Here is a 13,227-nt window from a genome sequence, read left to right as displayed (position 1 = left end):
TGGAGGAAGGCTAACGTGATTCCGATATTCAAAAAGGGCCAGAGGCATATCCCGGGAAATTATAGGCCTGTCAGCTTGACATCAATAGTATGTAAACTTCTGGAGGGGATGATAAGGGACTATATCGTAGAGTATGCTAAAGACAACAACATCATCAGCAGTAACCAGCACGGGTTTACAAATGGGCGTTCTTGTCAAACCAATCTCTTAGCATTCTACGAGGAGGTGAGCTGTGAGCTAGATAGGGGCAGACCAGTGGATGTGGTGTACTTGGATTTCGCTAAGGCGTTTGATACAGTTCCCCACAAGCGCTTAATTTATAAAATAAGGTCTGCAGGTATCGACAGCAGGGTTTGCTCTTGGATACGGAACTGGCTAAAAGGCCGCGTCCAAAGGGTGGTAATAAACAGCGCATACTCAGACTGGTCTGAGGTAGTAAGCGGGGTGCCCCAGGGCTCAGTCCTGGGACCAACCTTGTTCAATGTATTCATAAACAGCATTGAGGACGGGATCAGTAGTTCGTTATCAGTTTTTGCAGATGACACAAAATTGGCCAGGGCAATAACTGCACAGCATGAAGCAGATATCCTACAGAATGACCTGGACAAAATTACGGAGTGGGCAACGACATGGCAAATGAGGTTTAACGTGGAGAAGTGTAAGGTTCTGCACTTGGGGACTAAAAACATAAAAACACAATACACCTTAGGAGGGGAACCCTTGGGGGGAATCAAAAATGGAGAAAGTTCTGGGAGTCTTGGTTGATGATAGATTAGGCAACAGCATGCAATGTCAAGCGGCAGCTTCCAAAGCCAACAGAATATTAGCATGCATAAAGAAAGGGATGTATTCCAGAGATAAGACTATAATCCTTCCACTTTATAAAACTCTGGTCCGACCGCATCTGGAGTATTCTGTCCAGTTCTGGTCGCCAGTCCTCAGGAGGGATGTGTTGGAGCTGGAGAAAGTCCAGAGAAGGGCAACTAAACTGATTAGGGGATTGGAGGACCTTAACTATGAAGAGCGGCTGCAATCGCTCGATTTATTTTCCCTGGAGAAGAGACGTTTAAGAGGGGACATGATAGCAATTTATAAATATCTTAATGGGGATCTCAGCTTAGAAAAAAAGCTGTTCATTCGAAGGAATTGCATGAGGACTCGAGGACATACAATGCGATTAGAGGAGAAGCGTTTTAACCTCAGGCAACGAGGAGGGTTCTTTACTGTTAGGGCTACAAGATTGTGGAATTGTCTACCACAAGAGGTGGTTTCTGCGGGTAGTATGGTGACTTTCAAAAGACTCTTAGACTTACATCTCAAGGATCAGGAGATTAAGGGCTATGTTAGATGATTACAGTCACACACACCAACACAGGTTGAACTGGATGGACTATTGTCTTTATTCAACCTCACCTACTATGTAACTATGTAACTATGTAAATTTAATAGAAACTGGGAAATGGGTGATTGGATGTATTTTAATGAACAAAAAGTGGTATTTGGTGCTCTTTAAATTGAAGACTGCAACTGACAGAAATGTAAAAACTATAAAAATTAAAAAAGGGGAAAACACTGTGTCACAGTCAGAGAAACTGCGGCTGCCTTATTAAACGAAAGGGGGCAAGCAGGGGACAATAAAACAAACCAAAAATACAGCACTAAATGTTATGCTGTGTTAAACACTGTACTACAGTGAAACACTACACTACACTGACACACTATGCTGACATTACACTAATGCACTACACTATACTGACACATTACACTGACACTACACTAACACACTACACTATACTGACAGACTACACTATACTGACACACTACACTATACGAACACACTATACTGACACTACACTATACTGACACGCTACACTGACACTACACTGACACTACACTATACTGACACTACACTGACACTACACTATACTAACACACTACACTGACACTACACTATACTAACACACTACACTGACCCAATACTATAGTGACACACTACACTGACACTACACTATACTGACACACTACACTGACACTACACTATACTGACACACTACACTATACTGACACACTACACTGACACTACACTATACTGACACACTTCATTATAGTGACAGGCTACACTGACACTACACTATACTATCACACTACACTGATACTACACTATACTGACACTGCACTATACTGACACACTATACTGACACTGCACTATACTGACACACTACACTGACACAATACTATACTGACACACTACACTACACTGACACACTACATTGACAAACTACACTGACACACTACACTATACTGACACACTAGACTGACACAACACTATTCTAACACACTACACTGACATAACACTATACTAACACACTACACTGACACTACACTATACTGATACACTACACTGACCCTACACTATACTGACACACTTCACTATACTGACAAACTACACTGACACTACACTATACTGACACACTACACTGACACAACACTATACTGACACAATACACTGGCACTACACTATACTGACACAATACACTGACACTACACTATACTGACATACTACACTGATGCTACACTATACTAACACACTACACTATACTGACACTACACTATACTGACACTACACTATACGGACACAATACACTGACACTACACTATACTGACACACTACACTGACACTACACTTATTATGTTGACACAATACTTTGACTACTCTATACTTACACACTACACTATACTTACATTATACTTACGCTCTCCACTGACACTACACTATACAATATTAACACATTACACTGACAGTACACTATACATACACAAAATCCTAACACACTATATTAACAATACACTAACACTACACTCTACTGACACACTATACTAACACTCTACGCTGACATACCACTATACTGACACACTACACTGACTGTACTCTACACTAACACTCTACACTCAGAGTCACAATAAGTGAACACACTAACTCGCTAGTAACAAACGTAGCCCTGTTCTATCTACACTCCGACACTGCAAAGGCTTCCTATGGGAAAAAAATATTCATAGTGGGGGGTGGGACTATGAGCACTGAGCCCTGATTGGAGAAAGTCATCATCACTTTGTCCAATCAGGGCTCTAAAAGTGCTAATTGGGCCAAACTTTTTTCGGCTCAAACTTTGCCCATCTCTAGTGCTGATCAGTCCCAGTTCCTGGATTCCGGTTTCTCCTCTCTATAAATCTGGATTACATCCTAACAGAAAATAATAAAATCCATCCTGGCTGTTCCAGGGATGGGAATGGGGCCGACCTTCAATATTCTGAATACAATCGTCTCCTCAGTCGGCTCTGCTGCTGATATTGGGATCTGCAGATCTTTCTCAGGTCACATGATCCCATTTCTTCTGTGGAAGGAAAGTAGCCAAATGACTGATATGAGTGAGTCCCTGTGTACAATGGAATGATATACACATCACACTCACATATATATGTATTGATAAAACATTTAATGGAATGTATACAATGTAATATCTCGGTGTAATTGTACAATTATCTCTTGTAGACTGCCAGAGATTTGTCTAGTGATTGTGTCCCAGTGTTGGGTCTGCTGGACCTCTTCCATGTATAGAGGATGTACTCACCGACACCTCGGATTTCTCATTGATAAAAGCTGCCTGGAATAATCACCAATACAGCCATAGAGACCACATCTTCCTCTTATTGCTGTCCTACTCTCCATCCTCTCTCCCTGCACTCTCTCTGTCCTCTCCCTGCACTTTCTCTCTCCTCTCCCTGCACTTTCTCTCTCCTCTCCCTGCACTCTCTCTCTCTCTCCTCTCCCTGCACTCTCTCTCTCTCCTCTCCCTGCACTCTCTCTCTCCTCTCCCTGCACTCTCTCTCTCCTCTCCCTGCGCTCTCTCTCCTCTCCCTGCACTCTCTCTCCTCTCCTTGCTCCTTGGATATAATACAGTGATGTGGCTCTATCTAACATATACGATTTTACCGGCTACCAGTGTCTCTCTCTGCTTGCTGCAGCTCTCTGCAATTACTTTATTCATTTTGCTGACATTATCTTGTCTTTAACCGCTTGCCGTCCGCCGCAAGACTATTTAGGGTGGCAGTCAGCCCCGTACAGGCAAAGTGACGTAAAACTACGTCGCTAGCCTGTGAGCCTGTAGGGGGCGAGCACGCGCCCCCGCTCGTTCCCTAAGAAGTCCGCGCGTGTGACCGGCGGACCCTTTGTCCACCGGTCATTTGCGATCTCCCCGTGGAGAGGGAGAAAGGCAGGCGGCTAATGTAAACAAAGCCGCCTGTCATTCTCCCTGATCTAACTGCAGAGATCATACGATCCTGCTATATAGGATCGTATGTCTCTGTGGTTACATCACTAGACACACCCCTTTACAGTTAGACGCACGCCCCTAGGGACACACTTAACCCCTGCATCACCAATAAAGTGCCCTGATTACAGCAAAGTAAAAAAAGAAATGCCCATCAGTGCCCATAGTGCTGCCAGTCAGTGCCCATCAGTGTCTGCTCATCTGTGCTGCTCATCAATGTCCATCAGTGCTGCCTATCAGTGCACACCAGTTCCCATCAGTGTGGCATATTAGTACCTCCTCCTCAGTGCCACCTCATCAGTGCCCATAAGTGCCACCTCATCAGCGCCCATCAGTGAAGGAGAAAAATGACTTATTTTCAAAACTTACTGACAGAAAATAAGAAAAACTTTTTTTTCTGTCTTTTTTTTTTTTTTTTTTTTTTTTAGTAAGAAATAAAAACTCCAGTGGTGATTAAATACCACCAAAAGAAAGCTCTATTTGTGTGAAAGAAATTATAAAAATGTCATATAGGTACAGTGTAGCATGACTGCGTAATTGTCATTCAAAGTGTGACAGCGCTGAAAGCTGAAAATTGGCCTGGGCAGGAAGGGGGTAAAAGTGGCCGGTATTGAAGGGGTTAAAATCTGGCCTGTTAGTGTGCCCTGAGGACCGGAGTTGGGAAGCACTGATGTAGAGGAGTTGCCATCTTTATACACAACTCCTTCCCATTCAGATTCAGGATATATATAAAGACAAAGAAAGTAGATTCCTAATTCTTAAAGGTCGTGTTTTGGGGCGTGAACTTACAATTGCAAACATCTATGCCCCTAATGAGTCCTCCTCATCATTTTTCCACACATTCTTTGACACTCTAGATAAATTTTACTCCCCTCATATTATTCTAGGAGGAGACTTCAATATGGTGGCTCATCCATCATTGGATAGAAGCAATCCATCCTCTCTTTCCAAAACTTTCCCTAAATTCCTTTCCAAAAAAAACTAAAAGACTTACAACTAATGAATACATGGAGAGCCCTGAATATTGGAGCCAAGGAATACACCTTCTATTCCAACACCCATAATACCTCTACAAGGTTAGATTATATTTTCTGTTCCCCAATTATTTTGGCAAATTCTTTATCCTCAGGTATTTATCGTTGTGTCTGGTCAGACCACCATATTGTATCCTTTGTAACCAAATTCATAGGCCTATCTACTACCCCATACTGAGACTAAACAAATCTATACTCTCTGACCCAATTATAGTATCAAACCCGAGGTGAATTCTTTATTTTAAATCCTATTCAAGACACTTCTATCTCCAACACTTGGGTAACACACAAAGCCAATATGAGAGGCAAATTGATAGAAATAGCTGCATCCAAAAATAGGGAACGTAAAAAAAAAAATCCAAACCCTAACAAGGGAATTAGACACTCTATATAAAAACACACAAGACTTACATAATCAAAACACTAAACTCATTATCAACCAAAAAAGGACGGAGTTGAATGATATTCTCTCTACTAACGCTGAAAAGCCATTACGATTCTCCAAGGCAACATTTGTACTATATGGAAATCTCCATTATTAATAAATTAGGTTGTAAAGACATTCCACTTTCTCATCTCACCTGCCTTTTATTCTATAATATTCCAGAAATACAAGCTCCCCTTATGGAAATCATCCACACTATATGTGTTGTTACACTTTGGACTATTGCTTTCCATTGGAAGAAAAATTATCTACCATTCTCACAGATTATATCAAGAATGGAAGAAATTTGACTCATGGAAAATATCTTTCACACAATGAATAATACTAAAAAACTTTTTGATCTTAAATGGAATCCATGATTTATTTACAAAAATTCATCAAATCCATAGACTGCATGCCGATACATTTCCATATTACACCGAGTTCTCTTCTCTTCCTCTAATGAAGTATTCTCACCCATTACTTACAACTTTGTTTCCTTTTCTCTCTTATTGATGTTTTATATTGTACAATCAATATGCAGTTTTATAACAAATTGATATACTGTATTCATCATAACCTAATGATATAACATATATGACCATACCAAAGATTGCTTATTTTTTACATTACATTGTACATATGATGTTTTTTCTTATTATTTGAAATGTTTTTCTCTATTTTTCAAAGCTTCTCAATTTTTGTATCACGCTATACAATCTTTGTATCACATATTATTTTTATTTCAATAAAAGTTTGTAATCAAAAAAATGAAAATATCAGTTTGGAGTAATTTGGTTTATGGCCACTAGATGGCGGTATGGTAATTATTTCTGATAAATCCCAACCACTGGAAGATCGGGGCTATTTCTGACACTTTTTTTGTTCATGTAAAAAAATACTTTTTTTTATTTTTTTGCTACAAATTGAACCTGGCCATACACTATACAATTTTCCTCTTCAATATCCTTTAGATTTCCCTTCATCTATGCAGTGTAAGGGCCGGCTTGATTGCATACAAAGTGAAAGTGTTTAGGTGTGACCTCATATTATACGGTTTGGTAAATCTAACGGAAAATTGTATAATGTATGGCCAGTCTTACTTAGAACCCCTAAACATTATATATACAGCATCTGACAAAAGTATGTACACCACTCACACTTTTCATGTGACAACACTGAAGAAATGACACTTTGCTACAATGTAAAGTAGTGAGTGTACAGATTGTATAACAGTGTAAATTTGCTGTCCCCTCAAAATAACTCAACACACAGCCATTAATGTCTAAACCGCTGGCAACAAAAGTGAGTACACCCCTAAGTGACAATGTCCAAATTGGGCCCAATTAGCCATTTTCCCTCCCGCTGTCATGTGACTCATTAGTGTTACAAGGTCTCAGGTGTGAATGGGGAGCAGGTGTGATAAATTTGGTGTTATCGCTCTCTCTCTCTCATACTGGTCACTGGAAGTTCAACATGGCACCTCATGGCAAAGAACTCTCTGAGGATCTGAAAAAAATAATTGTTGCTCTACATAAAGATGGCCTAGGCTATAAGAAGATTGCCAAGACCCTGAAACTGAGCTGCAGCATGGTGGCCAAGAACATACAGAAGTTTACCAGGACGGGTTCCATTTAGAACGGGCCACGCCATGGTCAACCAAAGAAGTTGCGTGCACGTGCTCAGCATCATATCCAGAGGTTGTCTTTGGGAAATAGATGTATGAGTGCTGCCAGCATTGCTGCAGAGGTTGAAGGGGTGGGGGGTCATCCTGTTAGTGCTCAGACCATATGCCGCACACTACATCAAATTGGTCTGCATGGCTGTCGTCCCAGAAGGAAGCCTCTTCTACAGTAAGGATGATGCACAAGAAATTGATCTGCATGGTTGTAATCCAAGCTCTGGTGAACTCCATGCCCAAGAGGGTTAAGGCAGTGCTGGAAAATAATGGTGGCCACACAAAATATTGACACTTTGGGCCCAATTTGGACGTTGTCACTTAGGGGTGTACTCACGTTTGTTGTTGCCAGCGGTTTAGACATTAATGGCTGTATGTTGAGTTATTTTGATTGGACAGCAAATTTACACTGTTATACAAGCTGTACACTCACTACTTTACATTATAGCAAAGTGTCATTTCTTCAGTGTTGTCACATGAAAAGATATAATAAATATTTGAAAAAAAAGTGAGGGGGTGTACTTACTTTTGTCAGATACTGTAAATGATATAGAGGATGGGATAAACAGCACAATCTCATTGTTTGCCGATGATACAGAAAAATAAGTAGGGCAATAACATCACAGCAGGATGTGGAAACCTTAAGAGAAGACCTCAATAAATGAATGGTGAGAGAAACTCCATGGCAAATGAGGTTTAACATTAAATGTAAAGTAATGTACTTGGGGGGTAAAAATATAAATGCAGATTACTTACTGGGGGGGAGAACCTCTGGGTGTTCCAGGATGGAGAAGGATCTTGGGGTCTTAGTAGAAGACAGACTGAGAAATAGCATGTGATGCCAAGCTGCAGCAAGCAAAGCTGGCAGAATATTGGCATGCATTAAAAAAGGGGATTCACTCCAGAGATAAAACGATAATCCGGTCACTTTATAAAACTCCGGTCCGGCCACATCTGGAGTATTCTGTCCAGTTCTGGTCACCGGTCCTCAGGAGGGATGTGCTGGAGCTGGAGAGAGTTCAGAGAAGGTAACACAATCAATAGGGGGGCTGGAGGACCTCAATTACGAGGAATGACTACAAGCGCTAAATTTATTCTTATTGGAGAAGAGATTTTGAGAGGAGAAATTATATCAATATATAAATATCCCAATGGTGATCCATGTGTAGGGAGGAAACTATTCATTCTCAGGGGGTGTAAGAGGACACGGGGCCACACAATGAGATTGGAAGAGAAGAGGGTTACACCTAAACTGTGCCGGGATTTTACTGTCAGGGTGATAAGGATGTGGAACTCTCTTCCACAAGCGGTGGTGACAACAGGAAGTATTGATAGTTTCAGAAGACTCTTGGATGTGATTCTTATTGAACACAATACACAGGGATATGGGAAATAACGATCTACACCAACACACAAAAACATAGGCTGACCTGGATGGACGATTGTTTTTAATCAACCTTACCAACTATGTCCAGCGCATCCGGAAAGTATTCACAGCGCTTCACTTCTTCCACATTTTATGTTACAGCCTTATTCCAAAATGGATTCAATTCATTATTTTCCTCAAATTTCTACAATCCCCCATAATGACAACGTGAGAGAAGTTTGTTGGAAATCTTCGCAAATTTATTAAAAATAAAAAAGGAAAAAATCCCATGTACATAAGTATTCACACCCTTTGCTCAGTACTTTGGTGAAGCTCCTTTAGCACCAATTACAGCCTCAAGTCTTTTTGAGTATGATGCTATAGTTCCCATTATTCCATCAATAGAACTCCCTGTGTGCTGAACATTTATCTCTGCAGTGCCGCTCTCCTGAGCCCCATTGTGATTGGTCGGAATAACTGACTGACACGCCTATATCTGTTATTACTGTATCCTATTCCTTATCAATAAGTCTGATTGATTTACCTTTATCTTCAGTAAATAATAAGATTGGGATCTCTATTGTGTCAGTGAGTGTTTGGAGATTACCACTGAAATGTCCGAACCTAAAGTGCCCAGCGGGTCGGATAATTCTCAGGGTCAGGTGAGTGCAGAGGAACTTCCACTAACCAGCAGCCCGAGAGGGGGCGGGGCTACACTATCATGGCCCCTCCCCCAGGTCACCAGAATTAGTGTCCCCATTGGAAGGTTTCCCCTTGTCAGAATGTTTATACTGCTCTGAATATAACAGTGTTTATTTATGCAAAGAAGTAAAGATCTGTAAATTAGGAGAGTCTTCACTTATTTCCATAAATCATATAAAATGCAAGATCGTTTTAAGTGACACTAAACTGAAGATAGAGGATACAATTCTGTGCAAAAATATATATATTTATTAAATACTTCAGTGCAAAATAAATGTCAAAATATAATTGGTGATAAACACAAAGTTTCAATAAAATGCAATAAGATATATCACAAAGGTAATATGAGAATAAAAACAAAGAATATTATCTCAGAATAATAAAATGATCATAACCAAAGACTTTTAAATATGAGTGACAGTCTACATAAAAGATGGCAACCAATATGACAGATTTGGCACGTGACTTCTCTCATCCAACAGATATTCAATTTCTATGTTTTAAATACAGTGGCATGGATCAACATTATTGGACCATGCCTTAAAAAGTTCAGATTGTATTGATAAAATATGTTTCTATTTAGTTAACCTACCATAAAGAATACATCACAACTGAACCATTTTACTAAAAGCCAAAATCAGCTTAAATCCCAAGATAAAAGAATTAAACCAATCATACTGTAGTTAGAATGATTTAACTTCAAATCTTGATGCTAACAGATTAGGTGATGGGTCAGTTAGGTGCATCTAAATAAGGCAGATCAAATATCTATATGAAGAATAGGAACATACTTTACCAGCCAAATTCTATTGTCTGAGAAGTCACGTTGTCTTGGTTATAGGATCAATGGTCACCCATTAATTTCAGAACTCCCTCACGATCTTTTCCGTCCTCAGCTCTCCCCCTCTCTTAGCTGACTAGCACTTTTAAACCCCCCCCTGAAGTGTGGGCGGGGATCTCATTACCATATAATCTCCACGTCACTAAAAGCATCTAATTACTATAATCAATTATTGGAAATTAAAATTAAACATCCACTAGGGGCAGTGTTGCATTACTTATTAAATTTTGTTTTGACATACGTCATAACCTACACAATAGCCTGCTATTAAAGATGACCTATGACCTAAGACGGTTTCAAGCAATTAAATCACATGTCTGTGTCTTACACTGTCAATTAAGATGTCTGGCCTGTAGGATTTACAACACCTTGAACACTTAGACGAGACTAAAACAATTCTTATATAAACACTCCTACCACATGCCTTAACATGAAGTAATTCGTTTTTAAGACACACAAGTCCTTACACATCATAGAAAAGTATACTTATGTATATATATATATTATATATCTAATACTATATAAGTATCAAGTTCACACTTCTATATTAATAAGAATACAATGTATTATCGTTAATATACATCTTACATATGATGATGTTTTCTAAAACTTATTTTTAAATAATCCTTTAAAAGAAATATACTCACTATATTGTTCATTGTTATATATACAGATAAGATTACAGGCTGTAACGCTCCTGCGTTTCTTGTATGGTGTGGATTTTCAGCTGCAGAAATAGTTCCACGTCAGTAGTCATGTAAGAGATATGCTGAGATACCATTCCCAACCTCAATGACTCATCATGTGTGGAAGGTCTTATTTCAGCCAGTAAATACACACAAATAACAAGCTGGTTCCTAGTGTGACTTTATGTATGTGGTAACACAATGATGAAGGTTTTAAGGGATAGGTTGAGTGGAGGTGGTAGGTGATAGACACTTGAAGGTGAGACAGTAGCAGATGGATGCAGGAAGGTTGAGTGATCAAGTATGATAGCAGATGACAGAGTAGCAGGTGGACATACGAGAGAGATCAACCCAGTGCAGGAATAAGTAGCAGTAGCCTCAAGAGCTAGCAATCTAGTTATGCAGATGTGATAAACAGTCTTTACTATGCAGAGCTAAATAGTGTAAGCTTAGTATAAGTCTATAGAGATTTCCCCTGTGGGGTACTTAGCACTAATAGCAAATACAGCCGAAGGGTGTTTCAGGAGAAGCGGATGATCCGGTAGCGGGATACAGGGATCAGCGCAGCGAGTTTCCGTCAGCGAGGTAAGCTTGCAAGCATGGAAGCTTCAAGCAAAGTTAGCATCAAGGTAAGGGTGTTTGAACGAACACATGTGAGTGAGAACCGGCGATTTAAATAGCCATCTAGTCCAGGGCTGGGTGATGACAGCTTCAGTCTTAAAGGTGTATGCGCACCTTTCCAAAAGAGAATGGTGGGGCGCACACACTTGTGAAAAGAGTAATTTAGGGGTACCAAAGGTACCGGAACATTACACAGGCCAGACTAGCCATGAGTGACTAGTACGATGGCTCGCCAATTGATTCTTATCTGATTAAATGTATGTATTACCTTATTTACGATTACATAGATACAAAGATCTCTGTTGAAACTATAGACCCTTTGTAAACTTGTAAGAGACATTTTGTTTAACAAGTACATAATGAACTCTATTTCACCTTAAAAACAAGATGGACGCCATTCCATTCAGAATCTCTTATGCATGATATGAAATACATGGCTTTTAAAATCATTTTTATTTTACCTATTATTATTTGAATCAATTACCCCCAATAATCCCGACATATCCCCCCCCCTTTCTTCCCAGTAGGCAAGTGAGCAACTTAGGCATATCTGGGGAGAAAGCTTTTAGAAGGAGTAGTAAAAGAAAAAAAAAATGTCTTGTCCTCTTTTTGTAAGAGAATAGTTCATATTGGGAATTGTTCATAACTTTTAAGTAAAGCGGTAAAAATGAGGAAAAAAAAAAATCAGTTCAAAATGTCAATTCGTAGCGACTTTGCTTAGCGTTCGCTATGTCACAAACTGTTTCTTGTTAGTCTCTTTGAATTCTGATCTCCTGAAAAAGAGACTCAAATGTTCCTTGAAATCTGCATCTCCAGTTTGCAAAGTTTTAATGGAGACAGAAATTAACTGCTGCAATGGCATTGGCAACTACCATTCAAAGCGCTGTAAAACAATGTTGGCGATCAGGAATCCGAGAAATCTGTTTGAACGTTCAACTTTGGATGTTGGTTGGATAATGAATGGTTTCAGCATGGCCTAGAGTGTCATACACCAAGACTGAGGTTTTGCTCACATGTGCAATGCACCATTCTCACATCTCCTTCAACTGAAAATAGGAGGTATTGTAATTCCTCTCGATGGATATCTTTGGATCCAGACTCACAAAGATCTTCTGAAACAGAATCTTCCTCTCCGTCAACAGGAATCCAGGGGCATCTTGCAACATGATTCCGGAAGAGGGACCCGATTCAATGAGGGGTTCCGCCTTGAGTTGGGCTCCAAGGAGTAAGATGACCCATCCGATCGCTGCATTTTTGGTAAACGTCATCGTCTGTGCCCATCAACGACCGGGCATGGAAGGTTAATCTCCTCCTATTAGATAAAACATACAGTATGAATATATATATTCCCCTCAATTGATATTTTTCAAAATCACGCAACTATAACGAAACTCTGCTTGTCAAGATCTGTTAAGTGAGAGAAAATATCACAATGTCAAATCATTAAGTACATTAGGTTTCTTCTTCAGCCTCACCGTCCAGCATTCTCAGTAGGGACCTAGGATGACAAGCACGTAATTGATTGACATGAACCCATTTTTCTACAA

The 13,227-nt window shown here is 39.8% G+C and overlaps 2 protein-coding genes across 2 annotated transcripts in view; one reads left to right on the top strand and one right to left on the bottom strand.

Annotated features, from left to right (window-relative positions):
- The window catches only part of LOC309552479 (NACHT, LRR and PYD domains-containing protein 3-like), a gene marked incomplete at its 3' end in the record, with an annotated part of 343,454 nt that extends 339,783 nt beyond the window's left edge, over positions 1-3,671 (top strand). The window contains exon 5 of the mRNA XM_082253448.1: positions 3,551-3,671. Coding sequence (XP_082109574.1) covers positions 3,551-3,671 — 121 coding nt within the window. The remainder of the gene's footprint in view (positions 1-3,550) is intronic.
- LOC309553399 (NACHT, LRR and PYD domains-containing protein 3-like) overlaps positions 1-13,227 on the bottom strand; it is a 997,590-nt gene that overhangs the window by 726,863 nt on the left and 257,500 nt on the right. The window lies entirely within an intron of this gene.

Source organism: Pelophylax lessonae, assembly GCF_965119305.1.
Source record: "Pelophylax lessonae genome assembly, chromosome: 4".
NCBI lineage: Eukaryota > Metazoa > Chordata > Amphibia > Anura > Ranidae > Pelophylax > Pelophylax lessonae.
Note: the sequence above shows the minus strand (reverse complement) of the source record. Positions and strands in the feature narration are given on the sequence as shown.